Source organism: Hyperolius riggenbachi, chromosome 9 (assembly GCF_040937935.1).
Source record: "Hyperolius riggenbachi isolate aHypRig1 chromosome 9, aHypRig1.pri, whole genome shotgun sequence".
In the NCBI taxonomy this organism is placed as follows: domain Eukaryota; kingdom Metazoa; phylum Chordata; class Amphibia; order Anura; family Hyperoliidae; genus Hyperolius; species Hyperolius riggenbachi.
This window is the reverse complement of record NC_090654.1, coordinates 21,657,964-21,684,443: the sequence shown is the minus strand read 5'-3', so window position 1 is coordinate 21,684,443 and position 26,480 is coordinate 21,657,964. Positions and strand designations below refer to the sequence as shown.

The window sequence follows — 26,480 nt, the reverse complement described above, 5'->3', positions numbered from 1 at the left end:
TCACCCAACTGCCAAAAAAGTGTACGGTGAGCAGGGAGGCTGACCAGCATCTTTGTATAAATCTTTTTCAAGGAGTGTCTTTATAAAGAATAAAGGCAATGCTGAGAATCCCCTATGGAGAGATGGACAAGTCCAAAACCTGTCAGTAATGTCAAATTTCTACTACCTACTGTAAGCGACAGCAACATAGGAGAAAAGTAATTTATGGCTCATTTTACTGAAGCGTACTTCTTATTTGTATGTTTTAAATTTTAAGATTTTTAGTGACAGTTCCTCTTTAAAGAACAACATTTCTTTGTTACAGCTGATACAAAACCTGCAATAAATCTTGAGTGTGTCTACTTCCTGCTTTCATGGAAGCAGACATATTGTTAACATCCCGTGTCTACAAATTAGCAGCTCTGCTATGGCAGAGGAGATTCCTGAGCTGACACAGCTGAGAGATCAAATTACACAGATGAGGGTGAATAAGACAGGCTGAACTCTCTAAACACATACAGGGTGCATTTCTCTCTGTGTTCCTTCTGTCCTGTGCAAGAGTTCCAATTCAAAAACATTCATATATGCCATGATAGACATAAAATGAATCAGAATGGCAGGACTATATCAGAATTGGCACGTGCCTTCCCTTTTATATTAGTTCCTGACGTCACTGCTTTGATCTCATCACGTCTTGGTGCTCCTGCACCAAACCTTATCTTTAATTTAACAAAGGGAGATCAGTGAAGAGTTAAAGCAAAGCCAACTCACTAGGGGGAAAAAACACACAAATGAAGAGAGATGGAGGGAGGGAAGAAATGACGTGCAAGCCTCTCCTCCCTTCCTAAGTCAGAAGGACCAGGCATCCTCTGTGCCATAGTAAGGTTTGATCTGATAGCGGCTCCATCCCTCCTCCTCCCTCCATCCTTGCTCGGTGCTCCTGTGGGCAATAAAGGGCTCCTTCTTCTCCAATAACGCAACTCCTAGAACTTTCAGGGAGGTGACCTCATTTTTCTGCCCCATCGATTCCCTCTAGCAGTCACCCTGAAGTTTCTGGCCGTCTTACTGGTGGCAGGAATGCTTGCATTCCTCGGGGCCATCATATGCATCATAGCCAGCGTCCACCCGGCGGCCAAGGGACCTGTCCTTGGTGCTGAAAACGAGTCCGCCCCAGCCGCTCCCAACGAGAAGAGCCTGGGAGCTCTCCATGGTGTGAAGACCTTGTATGGCTCCAAAGACGCCTTCCTGGAGCTCTCCGGGTCCAAGGGCCACCCTGCCCCGAGCTTCAGCAGGCTCATCTGCACCCCTCTGGCCATGGAGTGCCCATCAGATGTTCAGAGGGATTCTGGCCAGCCCGCAGGAGAAGACATGCTCTTCCTGCAGAGCACGGCGGAGCAGCTGAGGCAGACCCTGCTGCAGCAGAAGAAGCAGATCCTCACCGACCAAGACGCCATCAGGGAGCTGACTGGGAAGCTCAGCCGCTGTGAAAACGGGCTGGAAAAGGGCTTCCCGGAAGGAGCAGATGGATGGGGAGCTAAGGAAGGGGCCATGGGTGATCTGCCTCTTGACAGCCCTCAAGCTGTGCAGGAATTGGAGGAGGCAGTAAGAACCTTGAAGGATCGGATTGAAAAGATTGAGGTGAGCAGAGATAGCAGAGACATGTCATTGTTGACTCCTATTTCACATCCAGGCATAAGGCTAAGTGTACATGAATGGAAGGGTGGGGATGGGACAGTGGACCATTTATGAGTCCATCCCAAGTGGTGGACCTGTTTGTCATGCATTGGATTTGCATATTTGGTGGATACTATGGCAAGTGTTATCTATAAGATACTGGAGACCTAGGATAGAGATGTTGTGTAGACATCTAAAAATGATGGATACAATAACTGTATGTTCTAAAGTATGTTTTTAAAGAAAAATCATACATGATGTGGACGTTGTGTAATCACACATGTTCTTAGCGTATTTAACGCAGCTTCTCGCCTAGGCGTGTAACTGAGCCTACTGCTTTCCTACCATGAGCACGTTAGAAGGGAGAGGGGGGGCAGCTTCATTCACATAAATCAGTGGAACGCACGGTTCATTTTGATTTGCTAGACGCAAGCAAAAACGTGTTTATTGTTAATGCGTTTGTAAAATCTGTTATTAATAATCTATTACCATCTGATTCGACCAGAGTGATCGAATTTGCATGAAATCACATCAGAAAACTTGGGGTAAGGGTAGGGGAGATGGGAGGAGGGCTGGCAATAATCATATTTTTTTTCTTTGCCTCTGATTGCCATGTCACGCTTATAAAAAGATTGATCTGCCCGTATACACATTGATTTTCCTATTAGATTTCCCGCAAATTTGATCACGATAATCAAATCGAGTGGGAACCGATTTCTTTTCATGTTAAATCGATTTAACTTCGATTGGGCAGGATGGAAAATTTTGATCGATCAGAGGCCGGGCAGGAACGGATGTAGCTTGATGGCCAGTGGTGTTACGCTACATTGAACTATGTAATGCCTGGTACACACCATGCAATTTCCCTTCATATTGATGGTCAAATAGATAATATCCGACAGGTTCGATATGATTTCCGATCTTTTTTCTGATCGGTTTTGTATAGGATTGATTGGGAAAATGATCAGATAACGATCGAAAATCAGATTGGGTCTGTCGGAAATTATCTATTCGACTCATGTATCGGAATGCATGGAAATTGCATGGTGTGTACCAGACATAATGCTGCGATTCGATTGATGTTCAATACATTCCCTGCTGCAGCCTATTAAAAATCGATATGCTATTTGTGCTAGGAATCAATTTCCTTCTAAATCGATTCCTTTCAGAAAGGAATTGATTGTTCTGGAACATTGGATGTAAATCTATACAGTATGTGTATGGCCAGCTTTACTGTGTCAATCAATGCTTTTATCACCGTCTTACCACTTCTGTGTAATATGAGAGACTAGAGTATCCATTCAACGTATATCCACTCAGTTTACCATTCAGTTACATATATTTCCTAAGATTGTACAATCAAGGTTGAATAATTTATGGACACCTTCAAGAACCATACACACAGTTGATCCTCATTGTTGTAAAACAAGCGTTTATTGACCAATTGCAATGAACGGCAGATGTCGTTGTACGTATGCATTCAACGATAGCTCATCGGCAGTCTTCCAATCGAATCATTAGTGGAAAGGCTAAACTGAGGACCCATGGGTAGGTAATTAGCCAAACGTCAGTCGGTTGACTGGAGCGATCATTTGTTATAAATCGATACAAATCAACTAACACTGATTATCATCCAAACCGATCCACCAGGACATATCAATATACATGGATGATAATTGTTCTCTTTTACCGTCATGGATACCCTTTTTTTTTAACAATTCTCAGCCAACCTATCATTCCTAATTTGTTTTGGGGGACAGCAATTGAGCTTTCTTAAGTGTCGATCTGTTGCGGCCAGACTAACAAGGAGTTTGAAACAACCCCACGGTCCACCAACGTAACCTACGATGTTCTGCACTCTAAAAACAGAGAACGCTATTCAGCCATTAATGAAATATTGATTAGCAGATCGGCACTTTATAAATATGTAGAATGTAGATTTTTATTGGGCATTTCTGGTGGAAATGGCGATCGGAAATGAGGAGGCGGTCCCACCTGAAAGTAACGGTCATTTTACCCAACTGCCACTTTTATAAACAAGGTGACATAAAAATTGTAGCCCTTTACTGGCGTTGAGGCTAAACCTCTGTAAATATGGCAACACGAAAATAGCAACAGTTTACTGGCGACCTTTATAAATAGCGAAGGGATTGGCAGCGCTCCTATTCAGGCTGCAACTGAAATGATTGCCAACAGTTCTGTTCTTTAGAAAATGCGTAGACCATTTTATGTTTAGATGCCCCAGGTTTACACTATGTTTAATTGTTAGTTAGAGTTTAGGTCTCTTCCGTGAGGACCCCTCAACGTTGGTGGAAGAGTTTAGTACTGAACAATCTGCCCGCAAACTGTTTTTTGGAAGCTAACGTCCTTCATTTGTTGCATCTGTTTTGAATGCAATGTAAACCGCCTGTGTGTGGACTCAACACATCTATGCAGCTGGTCAATTTGGGTACAACCTGCATTTGGAAGTGCTGCCATCTCCTCCTGTTGACCTTTATAAATGGGCACCATAACTGAGAACAATGCAGGAATGGAAGGAAGCAAAGGGTGTGGACTAGACAACGGACCTCATAGAAATTCATCCCGATAGATCTACCAATTTGTAAACCCGAACCTGCTTGTTATTCAGTGGAGATGATGGCGAACGTCTGTTCTGTAGAGTTCTATCAAATCCAATAACCCCATTGTGTTTATAATGGTGTAATGTTCTCCAATCTAAATCCATACGATGTGTTTTGAATCCATATTGGCCAGATGAATCCAGCTTCTTGCCTGTCTCGCCTGAACGCCTGCTCTCACTCCATAAGCACGTTTCGAGAAGGCAGGGTGGATTCATTCACATAATTTCATGGAAATGTAATTGTCTGATTTATGAAACGTAAGCATTATCCTGTTTTAGCTGACATGTTGTTAGCATCTGTGGAGCCTGCCGTTTACCCTGAGATTACCGATCTCGCTGTGTAATTATCCTGCTTGTACGATTACATTCACAAGCGGGAGATGAATGGGGCAGAGGCAAGCCATCCATTCACTCTCATAATTCATTCAGATATTTATCTCTCACACACCGAGACGCCTCATTTGTCTGCCTCCCCTCCTGAATCTCCATGTAGATCGATGTCACCGGCATAGCCTGACTGGGCTGTACCGCGCCCTTTACAACATAAAAAACAGTCTCATCTGATAAAATATAACCTTATTATTGTGTAAAAGATTCTTGTACAGGAGATCTGTGATAGACCGCCAGGAGTCTGCACTGGCAGAAAGCAGTCACAATGAGCAGACAGGCAGCATGAAAATATACAACCAAAGCACCTCATTCTGTGTACCTTTTTTAGATCGATTAATAACGTTTACTATACTGCCCTTGTCACACTTAAACACTTAAACATTAGCAAAACGACAGACCCAGGTGATAATAATACCTTATGCAACAGCTAGGTTCTCAACATTATTATTTAGCATTTATATAGCGTCGACATCTTCCGCAGCGCTGTACAGAGTATATATAGTCTTGTCACTAACTGTCCCTCAGAAGGGCTCACAATCTAATGTCTACCATAGTCATATGTCTGTATCTTGTAGTGTTTGTATCGTAGTCTAGGGACAAATTTAGGGGGAAGCCAATTAACTTATCTGTATGTTTTTGGGATGTCAGAGGAGACCAAAGTGCCCGGAGGATACCCACACAGACACGGGGAGAACTTACAAACTCCTTGCAGATTGCGCCCTGGCTGGGATTCCAACCAGGGACCCAACACTGCAAGGTGAGAGTGCTATCCACTACGCCATCGTGCTGCCCGACATGTGGCACATTTACCCCTGAGGGTAACTGACTTGGGGGCACTTGAACATAGTCAATCTATTACAATGAGTTTTGGGGTACAAAAAAATGATAAATTACATATAAATAAGTCTGTGTTAATTAAAAAAACAAAACATAAAGGAATATTTAAACAGTACGGTATTTAGACAAAATATTGAGAACTTCTAACAAGTAAATATGTGTGCGCTCCTTTTTTTTAATTATTATTTTATACACCAGGGTGCCTCCAATTTTTCCTATGACATACATGTATCTGGAAGACTAGAAGTCATTTAGTGGTTCGTACAACAGTTAGGAGGGCAATCCGTCTTGGGTCCTATAGAAATCGTTATATCCCAGGGATCTCAGACTGTTCAGCACACAATTTGAATGTAGATACTATCACCGTAACGACATACTGTGAAACAGGGCGGTCTCTGTCCATTTTGGTACCTCAGGAAAGGAAGCATTTGCCTCCCTGTCTCCTGAACAGGAAGATTGCTGCCTACATGAATCAGTTATGTGGGTTCCAATAAGAAATGGATAGGTCACATAGAAATGATGAAACAATGAGCACTAAGGATGCTTTTCCTGCCTGACAGGAAAAGCATTCACACTTTCACAAATACCCATCTCCTGCAGCCCTCAGGCCTACCAATGCATATGGTAATCGATGTTTATTTTCATTGTTTGATGCTGCCACTAGAAAGAGGCACCCAGTCTTTACATCACAGTGCCCTGCTGGCAGACTTCCCAATCTTTTATTCCCTGTTGTATAAATGGTTATCTCTTGTTGTTCCCTGACAGCTAATTTGATGAGAGTTTATACCAGGGTTTAGATGCTGACAATTAGCTAATTTGATTAATGTGTGTGTGTCTCTACCTTTGTAGAGAACATCAACTGAAAATAAAAAGTCAAAATAACCATACACAGGTCATACTTACCTTCTCTGTAGTCTACTCCTCAATCTTTCTCCTCTTCTGTGTCTCATATGTCCACTGTGTTCAATGGAATTCTCTGTCCTCCATTTTAAAAATGGCCATTTCCCCATAACAGCTTCCTGGTCAGCACACTGTTAAACTTTAATAATACCCACTTGAGCTATAGGTAAACATGGACATTACCTTGCACATTCAGTTGTAAGTGACAACTGCTGATATATAACTGACAGCAACTGGTATATTTCAGTTCTGACAAAATGCTGTCAGAACTTGAAGGGATCACTGTAAGAAGAAAATGGTGAGCTTCTGAGAGGAACTGACGGTGAGGCAAGTATGTAATATTCATTTGCAGCTACGTCATGTGTGTATTTTAAATAATTTTACTCACTTCAGGTTCCCATACACTGGTTGATTTCAGTGTTCGAATCGATCACAAATCGATGCACGAACGAATGGCTGAACTATCAATTTGCGGCCGATTTTGATGGCCAATAGAGTTGCATTTGATCTAATGATCTAATGAAATCTAATTTCCAATAGATTTCCAATAGATTTCATTCTGAAATCTATTGGAAATCTGTTCCTACTTTGTGGAACCTGCTAATAGCATCTGCTATGCTAATCAACAGTGGCCCGTTTAGGTGTTAAAAGGACCATGCTTCCCAAGCACAGTGTGGTAAGACTGGCCTTGTGGTGCCCCCTCTTACAACTGTTAGTTGCCGAAAAGGCCCTACCTAACTTGAAGAAGGCAGAAATGCATGTCAAGGTTCTTGGGATGATGTTATACATACTGGGTAGGGTATACTCAGCATCACCATCTTTCATAAAGGGGTACATGCTATAATAATAATGTTAAAGAGGAACTCCAGCCTAAACAAACATACTGTCATTAAGTTACACTAGTTATGTTAATTAAAATAGATAGGTAATAAATTCTCTTACCCACCCTGTTTTAAAAGAACAGGCAAACGTTTGATTTCATGGGGGCAGCCATCTTTTTGGTTGAAAGGAGGTGACAGGGAGCATGAGACACAGTTCCTAACTGTCCTGTGTGCTGATCACCCTTCCCAGTTGCTAGGCAACGTGAATAACAACATAGGAAATCCCATCATGCTTTGCACAGCATCAGGGGAAAAACGCCCGGCAGTTTTCGTTGATGGGTGGAGCTTAGCTAAAAATGCAGCTAAAAATGATGCTTTGGTAAGAAAATCAAAGTTCTGATGCTTTGAAACTGTTAAAGAAACACCAGTTAAAGAAACGCCAAGCCTTGTCAGTTCCGCTGAGTAGATTTTTAGTCCGGAGGTTCACTTTAAGAAACACTAACTGAATATTTAACAGTAAGTTTGCAACACACATTCGTAGATGATTTAGAAAGACCGATGTGAAGAGATGGACAGTGAAATGAATCTACATCCAATGCCAACTTCAATCACCTGCTGAGAAATTGTATTTAATTATTTTTACAAATTTCTCTGCACATAATAGTCTGAACTGGGCATTGCTTCACTTCAGTGTGGATTTAAAGGATACCCGAAGTGACATGTGACATGATGAGATAGACATGTGTATGTACAGTGCCTAGCACACAAATAACCATGCTGTGTTCCTTTTTTTCTTTCTCTGCCTAAGGGCTGGTGCACACCAAAACCCGCTAGCAGATCCGCAAAATGCTAGCAGATTTTTAAACGCTTTTTTTTATTTTTATGAGGCGTTTTGCTAGCGTTTTGCGGATTGCTGCTGCGGTTTTCAGTATAGTAGATTTCATATATTGTTACAGTAAAGCTGTTACTGAACAGCTTCTGTAACAAAAACGCCTGCAAAACCGCTCTGAAGTGCCGTTTTTCAGAGCGGTTTGCGTTTTTCCTATACTTAACATTGAGGCAGAAACGCATCCGAAATCCAAAAAATGCCTCACCCAGGCATTTTTCGTTTCTGCAAAACGCCTGCCGCTCTGGTGTGCACCACCCCATTGAGATACATTGACCAAGCAGATCCGCAGCCGCAAGCGGATCTGAAAACGCCCAAAAAGCCGCTCGGTGTGCACCAGCCCTAAAAGAGTTAAATATCAGGTATGTAAGTGGCTGACTCAGTCCTGACTCAGACAGGAAGTGACTACAGTGTGACCCTCACTGATAAGAAATTCCAACTATAAAACTAATTTCCTAGCAGAAAATGTCTTCTGAGAGCAAGAAAGAGATAAAAAGGGAATTTCTTATCAGTGAGGGTCACACTGAAGTCACTTCCTGTCTGAGTCAGGAATGAGTCAGCCACTTACATACCTGATGTTTAACTCTTTCAGGCAGAGAAAGAAAAAAAGGAACACAGCATAATTATTTGTGCGCTAGGCACTGTACATACACATGTCTATCTCATCATGTCACATGTCACTTCGGGTATCCTTTAAAGGGACACTTAAAGGAATCATCAGGCATAGTTATACCAATATTTATATCTGATTTACTTACCTGGGGCTTTCTCCAGCCCCTCGCAGCCGACTGTCCACGCTGACAGCAACGTTCACAGCCGCCACCCCAGGGCCCCTGCATAGTGCAGAGGACGACCTCGAGGTCGTCATTACTGCGCCTGCGTGAAGCGCCGCTGTCAATCAAGCCCACATTGTCCTGCGTACTGCACAGGCTGCCAGGCAACTGGTATTGTTTTAAAGGAAATGAATAAGAAAGCAGGACCTGAGGCCCTGTGAGTGACTGCGAGGGTACGAGACGGCTGCAGGGGGCTGGTAGAAGCCCCAGGCAAGTAAAACTGATTTTTTTTTCCTGGCTTAAGTGTCCCTTTAAAGGACAACTGAAGGGAGAGGGATACTGGCGCTGCCATATTAATTTCCTTTTAAACAATACCAGTTGCCTGGCTGATCTGTTTGACTGCAGGAGTGTCTGAATAACACCAGAAACAAGCATGCTGCTAATTGTCAGAAACACCTGATCAGTGGCGTAACTAAGGAGCTGTGGGCCCCGATGCAAGTTTTACAATGGGGCCCACCATACACTCTATACATAACAATTGATACGGTGCACCAAAACCTGCCAATAGCAACCACAGTGTCAGAGATGCAAGAAGGGGATAGGTAACAGTTTGTTAATGATCACTACTATTCAAAGTATATATATAAGTGATTATTATGAGCACAGGAACTAGAGTTAATACTGTGGTTGAGGGAGGGCCTCTCAGGGCCCCTCTGGCCCAAGGGCCCCGATGCGGTCGCAACCTCTGCACCCCCTATTGCTACGCCCCTGCACCTGATCTGCTGTATGCTCAGGGTCTATGGCTGAAAGTATTCCAAAAGCATTTCCTGAATGGCAGTTGCTAAGTCTAACTGACAAAATAGCGTGCAAGCTTGTAGGCAGGCTGGCTGGTATTTTGCTATTTTGGCAGTTAGACTTATTCTGGGAATACTTTTTAAAACAAAGAAAACCCTGAGAATACCCCATGAGGTGATGAACAAGTCCAAAACTTGTCAGTTTTGTCAGATTTTCACATTTTTACTTTTTATCGCAAAAAAAAAAAAATGGCTGATATTGTGGTGAAACCCCTCCCACAGTGTGATGTCAGGATCCTGACAGTTTCCTGTCTGTGAACCTCATTGCATTGTGGGAAATGGCTGTTTACAGCTGGGTCCGACTGCCAAAAAAACAATCAGCATCACCTGCCAGCAGTAAAAATGTCACCATGTGATAAATGTCAGAATGTAAATCAGGGAAAGGAAAGATTTTACAACAGGCAAACACTGACTAAATTATTGTAAAAATGAAGCACTTTTTATTACATTATTTTCACTGGAGTTCCTCTTTAAACTGCCGTTCCAGAAATGCTGTTGAAAACAAAGAAAACCCTGAGAATCCCCCATGAGGAGGTGGACTGGCCCAAAACCTGTCAGTTCTGTCAGATTTTAACTACCTACTTTTTTCACGATAGTGGTCCTTTAAAAACAACATAATAATAAGCCATATAATAATAATCTATATATATATAATAGAGTATGTGCCTCAACCTTCGAGCAAGAAGAAGAAGTACTTTGCATGAGAAAATGTATGCGTGCTCAAACACCAAGTTTAAGGCCTCTTTTCCACGGACTGTTGAGCTGTGTGCTCAGCAAGCAGTTACCAGGCAGCAGTGAGCAGTTATCATGCAGCAACAAGCAGTTACCAGGCAGCAGCAAGCAGTTACCAGGCAGCAGTGAGCAGATACCAGGCAGCAACAAGCAGTTACCAGGCAGCAGCAAGCTGTTACCAGGCAGCAGTAAGCAGTTGTATGAGTTTGAGAGGCATTTTACTGCCTATCAACTGTCCGTGGAAAAGAGGCCTACCCTAGCAAGTCTGGCTTTGCAAATCTGGCCTAATTGGCTATTCATGAGGCAATGCTCATGCAAATTTTCTTTTGCATGCCAAACTAGGCAGAGTCAAAAAACCAATACCGCAAAGCGGTCGACCTGCTACATGCCAGTGATGAGCGAAAATGCAAAAATTTATTTCGACAAATTCTTACCGAATTTTCACCTAATTTCGTTTTGACAGGCAAATTTTCCATCTAATTTTTTTGCGTTAATTTTCACCTAATGCCAGTCATTTTCGCGTTACTTGCGTATTATTGCGGACATTTTCCGCATAAGGGCATTAGCGTCCGCATTCAGAGAAGTTTCTTGCGCATTATTGCGGACATTTTTCCGTATAAAAGTCCGCATAAACTGAATTTCCATGCGGATTATTGTGGACATTTTTCCGCATAAGGGCATTAGCATCCACATACAATGAATTTTCGATGCTGGTCGAAAATGCAAATATTTCTGAAGATTTTCGTGAAAATTCGCCAAAAACGGAAACAGGATTTTTGATGCGAAAATTACTTAGGCGAAAATTCGCAAGCAACACTGCTACATGCTACATTAGCAATATCCAGGAGCGCCTCGGGGAGGATTCCCAATGCCCCCTTTTTATACAACCAGGGGGAACCACGGGGTCCCAGGCTCTCTCACTGCCTGGGAACCACAGCGGCACCCCGGAAGGGGAGGCTAGGTGGCACAGGCAACCCCCCCCCAAGCGTGGCCAGCGCCAGGGAGAGCCGTCCGCACCCACCTCCCAATATTAAAAACAGGCACTTACCTTAATGTCCATTGCGTTCTGCTACATGCGCATTAACTTGGGGGCACCACATGAGAAAGGAGTGAAGCATGGGTCACCCCGAGCTTTAGAGCTCAGGGCTGGCTCACTTACAACACTCCGGGGGGGGGGGGGGGGGGGGAGGACAGGCGCAGACAACTCACTCCAGGGCTCACTCCACCGGAGCAAGCCATCCACCACCTGCCTCCAAAGATTACAAACAGCGGGGGATGCCGCTGTGGTTCCCAGGCAGTGAGAGAGCCTGGGACCCCGTGGTTCCCCCTGGTTGTATAAAAAGTGGGTATTGGGAAGCCTCCCCGTGGCGCTCCTGGATAGTGCTAATGTAGCATGTAGCAGTGTTGCTTGCGAATTTTCGCCTAAGTCATTTTCGCATCGAAAATCCCGTTTTCGTTTTTGGCGAATTTTCACGAAAATCTTCAGAAATATTTGCATTTTCGACCAGCATCGAAAATTCATTGTATAGTTTTTTGACCCTGCATAGTTTGGCATGCGAAAGCAAATGCATATTTGCATGAGCATTGCCTCATGAATAGCCAATTAGGCCAGATTTGGAAAGCCAGACTTGCTAGGGTTAAACTTGGTGTTTGAGCACGCATACATTTTCTAATGGAAAGCCTAAAGGTGGGTACACACATCAGATAAATGTCTTTGGAAAATGAAAGATCACAGACCAATGTTACCCCCTTCCATGTAGTATGCGAGCCATACCTACACAGTCTATTCTATTGAGCTATTTTTTGCATTTTTGCAAGATGCTGCACACAAAGATGCTGTACACATGCAACAGATCAGTATCTGCAAAAGATCTGTTCCTGCAAAATGCATTCATAGTCTATGATATCTGCAGATCTCATGCTGGGCATACACGGTATGTTTTCTACCATGTAATCGAGTCGCTGATGGCTCGATTGATAATTTCCGACGTGTCCGATACCCCGCCGGATCGATTCTGCGCTCGATACCGGTGGGCAGGACAAAAGAAGAAACGAGTGGAAAATAAGAAAGCGCTCGCGGGGACGAGCGGGAATCGATCCGGGCGCCCGCAGGGACGAGCGGGAATCGAGCCAGCGGCTTGATTACACAGTAGAAAACCTACCATGTATGCCCAGCATAATACACACCATGTTTGACGGACATTCATCTGCAGATCAGACAATCTGCAGATCCAAAAATCCATCCTGGTTGATCTAATCAGCAGATGATTCTCCGTTAAACAAGGTGTGTATGAGATCTGCAGATATAGACTATGGGCTTGATTCACAAAAGAGTGCTAATTGTTAGCACGGGCGTTTTCGTGCAAATTTTCGCATTGCGCGCAATCGCAAATTTTCGCACTAAACGATAACGTTTTTGAGCGCAAACGCGAATTTTTGCGTGAAATCGTTATCGTTTTCGTGCAAAAAAACGCGTGCAATGCGAAAATTCACGCGAAAACTGCCGTGCTAACAGTTAGCACCCTTTTGTGAATCAAGCCCTATGAATGCATTTTGCAGGAACTGATCTTTTGCAGATACTGATCTGTTGCATGTGTACAGCATCTTTGTGTGCAGCATCTTGCAAAGATTTCTATCTGATGAGGAGTTCAGCTCCATAGAATAGACTGTGTAGGTATGGCTCTCATACTACATGGAAGGGGGTAAGATTTCTGTCTGATGGGGAGTGCAGCTCCATAGAATAGACTGTGTAGGTGTGGCTCTCATACTACATGGAAGGGTGGTAAGATTTCTATCTGATGAGGAGTTCAGCTCCATAGAATAGACTGTGTAGGTATGGCTCTCATACTACATGGAAGGGGGTAAGATGTCTGTCTGATGGGGAGTGCAGCTCCATAGAATAGACTGTGTAGGTATGGCTCTCATACTACATGGAAGGGGGTAACATTGGTCTATGATCTTTCATTTTCCAAAGACTTTTATCTGATGTGTGTACCCACCTTTATTCTTCTTGCTTCAAGGTTGAGGCACGTACTCTATTAGATAGATAGAAGATGTGGCGTATGCTACGACGCGGGTCGGCTAGTAATAATAATAATAATCCAAACATTTGTATAGCGCTTTTCTCCTGTCGGACTCAAAGCGCTCAAGAGCTGCAGCAACAGGGACGCGCTCAAGAGGCCACCCAGCAGTGTTAGGGAGTCTTGCCTTGAACTCCTTACTGAATAGGTACTTGACCTAGCCAGGATTCGAACCCTGGTCTCCCATGTCAAAGGCAGAGCCCTTAACCAGTACACTATTCTCGCCGTTCGGTACATTTGCACCCTCAGACTAATAAAAGATTGTGTCTGACTATTCATGACGTCGTTCGAGGTTTTGTGCGTTGCTTCTCGCCCATTGTTACATATCGTCCGAAGAGCATAATTGAAAAGCTTTTTTCACCGACTCGCTGACGTTTCTCGAGCGTCACTGTTTGATGTACATCTGTACATTGTGTTCGAATCAATATGGTGAATCCGGCGTCTCGCTGTCGGCACCCCGCAGGGCGCACGCCACGCCAGCTCATTATCACCTCTCGGCGGTCTCCGGTCTCCTGCAGGGAGCCGTTCCCTCGCACAGGAACCGTGCTCTCTCGCCATTATATCCCAGAAGTGATGGTATAAAATGATGCTGAACGCTGCCTGTGGAACGCTCAGGCTCCCCGAGCCGAGGCGCTGGCAGAGGTTCAGCAGAGGTAGAGCGCGTGACGCGGAGAACAGAACAAAGAGCGGAAAAATGTGGCAGGTGGAGTGATAGAATGTGCCGTATTCCTCATCCAATATTCAGCAATGCGCCTGTCTGGCTTAAAGCTTACCTGAACTGACGTGTGACATGGGCCCTGGTTTACTAAGCTGCGGTAAGATTGCCGGGTGCGGGAGCACAGCAATTTTACAGTCTGGGTCGGCACTTCCGTTAAAGTGAATCTGAACCGAGCATAATGATTTAAAGGATACCCTAAGTGACATGTGACATGATGAGATAGACATGTGTATGAACAGTGCCTAGCACACAAATAACTATACTGTGTTCCTTTTTTTCTTTCTCTGCCTGAAAGAGTTAAATATCAGGTATGTAAGTGGCTGACTCAGTCCTGACTCAGACAGGAAGTGACTACAGTGTGACCCTCACTGATAAGAAATTCCCCTTTTTATCTCTTTCTTGCTCTCAGAAGTCATTTTCTTCTAGAAAAGTGTCTTATAGTTGGAATTTCTTACCAGTGAGGGTCACGCTGTAGTCACTTCCTGTCTGAGTCAGGACTGAGTCAGCCACTTACATACCTGATATTTAATTATTTCAGGCAGAGAAAGCAAAAAAGGAACACAGCATAGTTATTAGTGTGCTAGGCCCTGTACATACCAATGTCTATCTCATGTCACATGTCACCTCGGGTATCCTTTAAAATAAACACATGATGTACCTGCAAATGAATATTACCTACTTACCTCGCCGTCAGTTCCTCTCAGAAACTCACCATTTTCTTCCAGCATTTATTCCTTCCATCTCTGATAAGATTCTGTCAGAACAGAACTACATCAGTTGCTGTCAGTTATATATCAGTTGCTGTCAGTTATAACTAAAAAGGACAACTGATGTGCAAGGTAATGTCCATGTTTCCCTATGGCTCAAGTGGGCGGTGTTACAGTTTAAAGACAACCTGAACTGAAAATAAAAAGTCTAAATAACCATACACAGGTCATACTTACCTCCTGTGTAGTCTACTCCTCAATCTCTTTCTCCTCTCCTGTGTTCTGTTTGTCCACTGTGATCAATGCAATTCTCTGCCCTCCATTTTAAAAATGGCCATTACCCCATAACCGCTTAATGGTCAGCACACTGTTAAACTGTAATATCACCAACTTGAGCCATAGGGAAACATGGACATTACCTTGCACTCTGTTGTAACTGACAGCTGCTGATATATAACTGACAGCAACTGGTATATTTCAGTTCTGACAAAATATTGTCAGAACTGGAAGGGATCACTGTAAGAAGAAAATGGTGAGCTTCTGAGAGGAACTGACGGTGAGGTTAGTACGTAATATTCATTTGCAGCTACTTCATGTGTTTATATTAAATAATTTTCCTCACTTCAGGTTCCCTTTAAAGCCTACCTGAACATGGGCCCTGATTTACTAAGCTGCGGTAAGATTGCCGGGTGCAGGAGCACAAAGCAACTTTACACTCAGGGCCGGAGCTTCTGTTAAAGTAAAATGATTTAAAATAAACACATGACATAGCTGCAAATGAATATTTCCTACTTACCTCACCATCAGTTCCTCTCAGAAGCTCACCATTTTCTTCCAGCAACTATTTCTTCCATCTCTGACAAGATTCTCTCAGAACAGAAGTACATCAGTTGCCGTCAGTTATATATCAGTCGATGTCAGTTATAACTGAAAGGACAACTGATGAGCAAGGTAATGTCCAAGTTTCCCTATGGCCCAAGTGGGGGATGTTACAGTTTAACCACTTGAGGACCACAGGTTTATACCCCCCCCCCCCCCTAGTGACCAGGCCATTTTTTACGATTCAGCACTACCCAGCTTTAACAGTTTATTACTCGGCCATACAACTTAGCAGCCAAATGCATTTTATTTCCTTTTCTCTTTCTGTTGGTGGGATCTGATTGCTGCTGCAATGTGTGTGTTTTTTTATTTATTATTATTATTATTATTTTTAAATAAAAACTTACTGTTTTTTTCTATTTTAGCCCTCCCACCTTCCCGCCCTCCCTGAGATCCACCATTATGATCAACCTGCATAGGGATCAGCTAATAAGAGGGATCAGATTGTTTGCAGATTGCAGCACTGTACAAAAAAAATAAATCTTTTTTTCCCCCAATAGCAGCCTGCCAGCTACGATCGCAGCTGGGAGGCTGTTTATGGAGCATGTTTGTTTTGACTTAATTTTCACTTCAGGTTTGCTTTAAGGCAAGAGGGCAATTGCCCCAGAGCCCCCGAGCACTGCTGCCCCCCGGCCTTGCAAGACCCTCAACCTTCTCCCTTAACTCTCATGTGCTCCCTGGGGCCCAAGCAGAATAGCAGCATTGTAACTCACCAGTCCCAGCAGCCAGCGCTCTGTTCCGTTTGTGCTTCCCGTCTTCATCCGGCTGCCTGCATCTTGCGCCCCAGCGCATTTCATTACGCTTCCACACAACATGCGCCGACTGGGTCACAGAAGCAGGCATTGGGAGCAGCACGTCGACCGCCGAGACAGGTGTGATACAATCCTGCTATTGTGCAGGGGCCTCGGCGAGCACAGAGGAGTTGAGGTTAAGATCAGGGGGCGGTAGCCACCTTAGGAGCTCTGGGGGCTGAACTTGCTGGGAGGGCCCCCCAGGTTACCTTTTCCCCACTGCCCCATCAGACATTGAGCCAGCCCCGTTTACAGTTACTGCTGCTGGCAGCATAGCGGGACCTGCATTACCTATGGAAGACAAAAAAGAAACACAGGGACACCGGGAGCCCAATCGTGTATTATCCAATGGACATTCGGAGTATATAAACTAAAAAGTATTATACTCACAAAATTAGGTTGCCAGTTAGAGCAACCACCTTAATCGCATGTGAGGAAGTACCGTCCCCACTCGGCCTTGCTTCAAATCTTATGGATGGTCGCTACTCCAAAAAAGGTTATCACTGGAAAACTTCCAAGTGTACACTTCCCCAACCTGGGGTTTGAGAGACTGGAACAAGAGGGCTCGATTCCCGCTGGCTCGATTCCCGCTCGTTTCCGCGGGCGCCCGGATCGATTCCCGCTCGTCCCCGCGGGCGCCCGGATCGATTCCCGCTCGTCCCCGCGAGCGCTTTCTTATTTTCCACTCGTTTCTTCTTTTGTCCTGCCCACCGGTATCGAGCGCAGAATCGATCCGGCGGGGTATCGGACACGTCGGAAATTATCAATCGAGCCATCAGCGACTCGATTACATGGTAGAAAACATACCGTGTATGCCCAGCATGAGATCTGCAGATATCATAGACTATGAATGCATTTTGCAGGAACAGATCTTTTGCAGATACTGATCTGTTGCATGTGTACAGCATCTTTGTGTGCAGCATCTTGCAAAGAATGCAAAAAATAGCTCAATAGAATAGACTGTGTAGGTATGGCTCGCATACTACATGGAAGGGGGTAAAATTGGTCTGTGATCTTTCATTTTCCAAAGACATTTATCTGATGTGTGTACCCACCTTTAGGCTTTCCATTAGAAAATGTATGCGTGCTCAAACACCAAGTTTAACCCTAGCAAGTCTGGCTTTCTAAATTTGGCCTAATTGGCTATTCATGAGGCAATGCTCATGCAAATATGCATTTGCTTTCGCATGCCACACTATGCAGGGTCAAAAAACTATACAATGAATTTTCGATGCTGGTCGAAAATGCAAATATTTCTGAAGATTTTCGTGAAAATTCGCCAAAAACGAAAACGGGATTTTCGATGCGAAAATGACTTAGGCGAAAATTTGCAAGCAACACTGCTACATGCTACATTAGCACTATCCAGGAGCGCCACGGGGAGGCTTCCCAATACCCACTTTTTATACAACCAGGGGGAACCACGGGGTCCCAGGCTCTCTCACTGCCTGGGAACCACAGCGGCATCCCCCGCTGTTTGTATCCTTTGGAGGCAGGTGGTGGATGGCTTGCTCTGGTGGTGTGAGCCCTGGTGTGAGTTGTCTGCGCTTGTCCTCCCCCCCCCACCCCCCCCGGAGTGCTGTATGTGAGCCAGCCCTGAGCTCTAAAGCTCGGGGTGACCCATGCTTCACTCCTTTCTCATGTGGTGCCCCCAAGTTAATGTGCATGTTGCAGAACGCAATGGACATTAAGGTAAGTGCCTGTTTTTAATATTGGGAGGTGGGTGCGGACGGCTCTCCCCGGCGCTGGCCACGCTTGGGGGGGGGGGGTTGCCTGTGCCACCTAGCCTCCCCTTCCGGGGTGCCGCTGTGGTTCCCAGGCAGTGAGAGAGCCTGGGACCCCGTGGTTCCCCCCGGTTGTATAAAAAGGGGGCATTGGGAATCCTCCCCGAGGCGCTCCTGGATATTGTTAATGTAGCATGTAGCAGTGTTGCTTGCGAATTTTCGCCTAAGTAATTTTCGCATCAAAAATCCCGTTTCCGTTTTTGGCGAATTTTCACGAAAATCTTCAGAAATATTTGCATTTTCGACCAGCATCGAAAATTCATTGTATGTGGATGCTAATGCCCTTATGCGGAAAAATGTCCACAATAATCCGCATGGAAATTCAGTTTATGCGGACGTTTAGACGGAAAAATGTCCGCAATAATGCGCAAGAAACTTCTCTGAATGCGGACGCTAATGCCCTTATGCGGAAAATGTCCGCAATAATACGCAAGTAATGCGAAAATGACTGGCATTAGGTGAAAATTAATGCAAAAAAAGTAGATGGAAAATTTGCCTGTCAAAACGAAATTAGGTGAAAATTCGGTAAAAATTTGTCGAAATAAATTTTTGCATTTTTGCTCATCACTGGCATGTAGCAGGGAGACCGCTTTGCGGTATTGGTGTTTTGACTCTGCCTAGTTTGGCATGCTAAAGAAAATTTGCATGAGCATTGCCTCATGAATAGCCAATTAGGCCAGATTTGCAAAGCCAGACTTGCTAGGGTAGGCCTCTTTTCCACGGACAGTTGATAGGCAGTAAAATGCCTCTCAAACTCATACAACTGCTTACTGCTGCCTGGTAACAGCTTGCTGCTGCCTGGTAACTGCTTGTTGCTGCCTGGTATCTGCTCACTGCTGCCTGGTAACTGCTTGCTGCTGCCTGGTAACTGCTTGTTGCTGCATGATAACTGCTCACTGCTGCCTGGTAACTGCTTGCTGAGCACACAGCTCAACAGTTCGTGGAAAAGAGGCCTTAAACTTGGTGTTTGAGCACGCATACATTTTCTCATGCAAAGTACTTCTTCTTCTTCTTGCTCGAAGGTTGAGGCACTTACTCTATTATATATATAGATTTTGTAGTGTGCTTCCAGACGTAGTGGGTGATTACGAAAGGTGAAGAGAAGTGAGGTGAACAAGAGGCTGTACTCTGGCCAAGTGTCCAATCGTGCGGAGAGACTCCTATTTTAAAATCCTCTGTGTAGAGTATGAAGAGAACTCGTCCTTAGCTGATCGCGCTTCAGCCTTGGTGTGATGGTGAAATCACGTTCTAATTTGAGTTCAATTTAGGTTGGTTTAATATTTTTAAATACACAGAAATAACCTACCGATGATATAACTAGATGCAAAATAGAAACTGTGTATAGTGCATAGCACTCTTGCCTTGCAGCGCTACGGTGCCCGGTGCGAATTAGGGCCAGGGCACTATCTGCATGGGGTGTGTATATTCTCCCCATGTTTGCATGCATTTCCACTAGGTACTCCGACTAGGAACATGCAAAATGGGCGCCACGGAAATATTGATGCTGTAAATAGCTGCTAGTATAATATTGGCAAAATGATCGATATTCTGCTATTGTACAGTGGCAATTCAGATTCAGAAAAAACCTCTTGGAGACTGCAAAAGACTTGAGACTGGGGCGGATGTTCACCTTCCAGCAGGGCAATGACCCTAAACATAAAGCCAGGGCAACAATGGAATGGTTTAAAATAAAACATATCTATGTGTTAGAATGGCCCAGTCAAAGTCCAGATCTAAATCCAATCGAGAATCTGTGGCAAGATCTGAAAACTGCTGTTCACAAACGCTTTCCATCTAATCTGACTGAGCTGGAGCTGTTTTGCAAAGAAGAATGGGCAAAGATTTCAGTCTCTAGATGTGCAAAGCTGGTAGAGACATACCCTAAAAGACTGGCAGCTGTAATTGTAGCAAAAGGTGGTTCTACAAAGTATTGACTTAGGGGGCTGAATAATTACGCACACACCCCACTTTGCAGTGTTTTTTTTTTTTTTTTTTTAATGTTTGGAATGATGTATGATTTTCATTCCACTTCTCACGTATACACCACTTTGTATTGGTCTTTCACGTGGAATTCCAATAAAATTGATTCATGTTCGCTTTGAGTCCTATGGGAGAAAAGCGCTTTACAAATGTTATTGTATTGTATTGTATTGTATGTTTGTGGCAGTAATGTGACAAAATGTGGAAAACTTCAAGGGGGCTTTTGCAAACCACTGTATCTATATCTTGTTTTTTTCATCATAAATTAGGCTTTTTGGGGGTAAAACTTGTTTTCAGTAATGAATTTATTTTCTATGCATTTTATATAGAAATACAATAAAAAAATGAAAAAAATGCATAATTTCTCAGACTCCATTTCCTATAGTTTCAAAATAAACCCACACATTTTATTTTCCAAGTTGTCCCGGCTATCACAACATTTACGTTATGTTCCTAGTACAATGTATGGCAACAATATATTATTTGGAAAACAAGATGTATTTTTCTGTTTGCACTCTATGAATAATTACACGCCCCTTATATTCTAAAATAACAGAAATAGAACCTCATAACACACACACACACACACATATATATAGTAGTTCTGAGCCTGCGCAGTACAGCCCGGAGGGCGTCCGATGACATCAGCGTGCTGGCGTGAAACGCAGAATGGAGCGCATAAGAAGCCCGACCTGGCCGCCGGCCTGGCCAGGTCGGGTCGGCCACCGGAGACCACCGGGAGCCTGCAGAGTGGCGCTGAGGGCACCTCCTGCCTGCCACGGGCTGGAGGAAGCCCCAGGTAAGTGGATATGGATTTTTTTTTTTATCGTCCCTGAACCTTCCCTTTAAGCCTGGGAAAAACAAAAATCAGTTTTACTCACCTGGGGCTTCTACTAGCCCCCTGCAGCCATCCTGCGCCCTTGTAGTCACTCATGGCTCCTCCGGTCCCCCGCCGCCAGCTAGTTTTGTTTTCAGCCAACAGACTCACTGCCCTGTTCAGGCCTGGCCATGCGTCTCCTTCTTCGCGTTCCCATCCGCAATACCGTCCTGCGCAGGTGAAGGACGCTATGGCGGGCGGGAACGCGAAGAAGACTATGCGTGACTAAGCCTGTTAGGCCTGTCTGCAAAACGAAAGTAGCTGGCGGCGGGGGACAGGAGGATCCGTGAGTGACTGTGAGGGCACAGGACGGCTGCATGGGGCTGGTAGATGCCCCAGGTGAGTAAAACTGATTTGTTTTTTTTCCCAGGCTTAAGTGCCTCTTAAATATAAATGTTTTGCTTATTTTTTTTACTTTGATCTTACTTTTTGGCCTTTAGATAGTGCTATACATTTTACTGGAAGTTACCAAGAAGTGCTCCATTTTTTTTTCTTCACTTCATTTGTACTTTTAGTTTCATGACTCAACATGCCTTGTGATTCAAGACATGTTGATTCATTCACAGGGGCTTTGGTTGGGTTGAGGAACACATGTTCCCCTTCACCAATCGATCCCCTGTAAGTGCCGCTGGGAATGAGTGGAGGGAGCGAACACCGGATGCAGATACCCATCCAGATAACCCGGCGCGACTCTTAGGATTAAGAGGTTAAACAGGCACTGCAACGATATACAATAAAGAATGCTTATGGGATAGTTCATATCAGCGCGTTTCGTCTGCTTTCCGTTCACAAAAGAGCTGTATGTTCCATTTTTAGGGTGATTTTTCTCCAATGGAAGGTATAGGAAAAGCGCAAAACGTTCACAAATCACTTTGTGTGGCGATTGCGTCTGAGATTTTAAGAATAAATACATTGTATTTATTCATTTCCGGGTCAAAGAGTTCACTTCCTGACTTGCGTCAGGGAGTGAATAAAAAAAATCGCTCTGCAAAAGTGCTTTTGAAAAGCACTTTAAAAAACACGCAGCGCACAGTGGAGCGCCGGGAGGCGCTAAAAAACATTGCGCACAAAATATCCAAAAGCTGAGGTTTGGGATTTCGATTTTAGATGTGAACAAGGCCTAAGAACTTGTTCATACTGTGAGCGTTTTCGTTTATTTTGAAGCGCTGGCGATTTAAAAAATCACTTTAACCTCCTTGGCGGTTAATTTTTTCTGCAAAAATTGCAGAATTCCAATTTTTTTTTATTTTTTTTTTTAATGTTTCATGTAAAGCTACCAGAGTGGTAGCTACATGAAACACCACTAGAGGGCGCATCTGGCCCTCTAGTCCGATCGTCGCCGGCATCTATAGCAAACAGGGGAACGCGTATATAATGCGTTCCCCTGTTTGGCTTCTCCTGTCGCCATGGCGACGATCGGGATGACGTCATGGACGTCAGCCGACGTCCTGACGTCAGGGACACACGATCCAGCCCATAGCGCTGCCCGGAACTCATTGATCCGGGCAGCGCAGGGCTCTGGCTGGGGGGGGGGCCCTCTTCAGCCGCTGCGTGCGGCCGATCGCCGCAGAGCGGCGGCGATCAAGCTGTGCGCGCGGCTAGCAAAGTGCTGGCTGCGCGCACAGCAATTTACAAAATGAAAATCGCCCCACCAGGGGCTGAGATCTCCCCCTGCGCGGCATAGCCCAAGCTCAGCTCGGGCTTACTGCCAGGGAGGTTAAAAGCGCTTCTGTAATGTAGCTCTATGTGAGTGTTCTCACATGAGCGATGAGCTTTCTTTTCAATCGCAAACCCGGCTCCTGCACCATTTCCTGAGCGTTGTTTGCGCTTCAGTACAAAGTATAGGGAAAGCGCAAAAGGCTTGAAAAAGCGATTTGAAAAGGGATTTCCAAAGCACTTTTAACAATAAATGCATTGTATTTATTTTATTCCAGGTCAAAGAGTTCACTTCCTGAGTAAGGAAAAAAAAAAATCGCTGGACAAAAGCACTTAGAAAAGCGCTTAACAAAGCACAAATCGCTCTAAAAGCGATGGGAAAAGCACTTTAAAAAGCACTCACAAAAGCGCTCAGCGCTTGCTATTGCGCTGGCGATTTATAATGTGAACAAGGCCTAAGTGACAATGACATAGGAGAAAAGTAATTTATAGCACTTTTTACTCTGGAAGAAATGTACTTTTTAGTTATGTGTATTCATGTATTTTATAATTGTATAATTTTTCGCGATAGCGGCCCTTTAACACAGAACTGTAGTTTGCTCGGTTATATCTGTTCAGGCCTGACTTTTCTCCTTGACGTCTTCCTCCCACAACACTTCCATTTTTCTCGGTCTTCTTGCGCCTTTAATAATTAAGCAGCCCTGGACTCGCCCGCCATCTCTTTCCTGTGTGTGGCTTATTACTGGCGGGTAATGCACCGCTGAGCTGCAGGGCCTGCCGAGACCTCTGTCTCATTAGCAGTGACGGCTGGATATAGGAGCAGGCCATAGGAACTGCATGTGATGCATAGCATGCCAAGCTTTACAGTGTATAGGGGATGTCAGCTCCTGAATCATTCATCAAAAGAGGCCAGAGAGATAAAGTATGTGTTGGCAGCGAACCAAAGCTTTGTTTAAGAGGTAACTCGACATATATGTCTGGGAAAGAAGATTTATCCAACATGTACGGAACAAGCCATGTTAGTGTTATTTATAAATATAGTTTCACCAATTTTGCACTAGCTATTACTTTATTAAATGATCAGGAAATTTAAATATCAAGGCTTTGTAGCCATGGTGACAGTACTGTCTGGTGCACAGAACTCCTACAGATCTCTTTTTTCCCACCACAGTTATTTCCTGCCCCTGGCAGGAAGTAGAACTTAAAAGACAGCTATCGCAAAAAAATTAAAAATTAAAACACATAAATAAAAAGGGCATTTCTCCTCAAGTAGTAAAAAATGCTATAAATTACTTTTCTCCTATCTTACTGTCACTTACAGTAGGCAGTAAACATTTGACAGATTTGACAGGTTTTGGACTAGCCCATCTCCTCATGGGGGATTCTCAGGGTTTTCTTTGATTTCAAAAGCACTTAGGCATTGTTCACATTGCGTTCCATTCGCATGTCTGTCCGCGTTGGTTTTTTTTGAGGCGTCTTTTTTTCTCCGATTCCCAGCGCTTGGTTGGGCTATTCGTTTTTGTGCTTAGAGGTTTTCTAAACGTTTTTTTCCGAACGTTTTTAATTCACTCCCTGATGCAAGTCAGGAAGTGAACTCTTTGACCCGGAAAAGAATAAATACAATGTATTTATTCTTAACATTGTGAACGCAATCGCCTTAATGCGCGTTTTTGTACGCGTTCGCCGATTTTCCTATACCTTCCATTGAGGCGGAATCGCCATGAAAATAGAGCATGCATCGCTTTCCTAGCCGCACCGCACCCGACCCGCGCTGATATGAACCTTCTCATAGACATTCATTGGCCATGCGGTTGGGGGGGCGTTTTGAAAAGCCCCAGGCGGGCGAAAAAAAGCCGACAACCCCTGCAGTGGGAACAAGCCCTCAGTGAATAGCAGTTGCTCAGTCTAACTTCCAGAATAGTGTGCAAACATGTAAGGGGGTGGCCTGCAACTTTGTATAGATCCTTTCCAGAAAGTGCTTTTGAAAAAATTAATTATTTAGAATCCCCCATGAATTAGAATCCCCATGAAGAGATGGACTAGTCGAAAAGCTGTCAGTTCCATTACATTTCTTATAACTACTGTAAATGACAGAAACATAGGAGAAAAGTAATTTATAGCTCATTTTAGGCTGCTTTCACACTGAGACGTTACAGGCGCACGTTAGAGCAGCCTGTAACGCAGCCCAACGCACAGTAATGAAATACAATACAATAATCAATGGGCTGTTCACAGTGCCCACGTTGCGTTACATTGTAACGCTGGACGTTAAGTGAAAGTACTGCATGCTGTGCGTTATACGCGGCTAAGCCGCGTTAGACTGTTTGCACATGCTCAGTAATGTTGGAGGAGGAGGGGAGAGTCCGCTATTGCGGCCAGCCACATGGCTAATTAATATGCACTGCACGGTGTGACGTGCAGTGTTTACTTCCTGGAGCGGCCGCTCTGTGCGGCGATTGGCTGGCGGGACCACATGATGCCGCATGCGTCCAAGAGTACGCATCACAGGACGCATCAAGAGCCGCATTACGCGGCTCAATCTGACGTCCAACTTCAACCCCACCATGCGTTGCGTTAGGTGCACGTTATGCGACCATAACGTCGCATCTAACGCAACGTCTTACTGGGAAAGAGGCCTTACTCTGGAAGAAACATACTTCTTATCTGTATGTGTTTACATGTATTTTACAATTTTTGGCAATAGTAGTTCTTTAAAGGACGCCTGAAGTGAGAAGGATATAGCAACTGCGGTATTTATTTCCTTTTAAACTATGCAGATTGCCTGGCTGTCCTGCTGATCCTCTGCCTCTAATGCTTTTAGCCATAGACCCTGAACAAGCATGCAGATCAGATGCTCAGACAGGAGTGTGACTGGATTAGATGCATGCTTGTTCCTGGTGTGATTCAGACACTATTGCAGTCAAAGAGACCAGCAGGGCTGCCAGGGAACAGGTATTGTTTAACAGTAAATAAATATGTCAGCCTCCGTATCCCTCTCATTTCAGGTTCCCTTTAGGGCCCATTTCCACTATAGCGAATTCGCATGAGTTTTTCGCATGCAAATTCGCATAGCAATACAAGTGAATGGGACTGTTTCCACTTGTCAAGATTCCTTTGCGGTTTTCTGTGCAGAAAAAATTCGCATGACAGAGCCATCAGAATTCGCATGCCGCTATGCGAATCGCATACAATGTATTTAATAGGAAATTCGCATGCGGTTTGGGTATGCGAATTTTCATGGGAATTCGCATAGAAACAATGGAAAAACACACCAGCACTGCCATGGTTAAATTCGCATACATCGTCATCCATGCGAATTCGCATGAAAATTTGCATAGAACGCATGCGAAATTCGCATCTGCATGCAAATTTTTACCGCAGCGATTCGCACCGCACAAGTGGAAACGGGCCCTTAGGCATCCACGTGTACCATTTTATGCCTTTGTTTTTGTGCATCACACACACGTATCATTCTTTTTTCCTTCTTTGTTTTTGCAAACTGACTGATCAAGTGATTATTGTAGTTGTACCATTTATTTAGC

General features: G+C 44.3%; 1 protein-coding gene across 2 annotated transcripts in view; it reads left to right on the top strand.

Annotated features, from left to right (window-relative positions):
* The first annotated feature begins 865 nt into the window (after nucleotides 1-865).
* NPTXR (neuronal pentraxin receptor) overlaps nucleotides 866-26,480 on the top strand; it is a 64,835-nt gene continuing 39,220 nt past the window's right edge. For both annotated transcript variants that reach the window (XM_068251416.1, XM_068251415.1), the window contains exon 1: nucleotides 866-1,617. In XM_068251416.1, coding sequence (XP_068107517.1) covers nucleotides 1,057-1,617 — 561 coding nt within the window. In that variant the 5' untranslated portion in view covers nucleotides 866-1,056. The remainder of the gene's footprint in view (nucleotides 1,618-26,480) is intronic.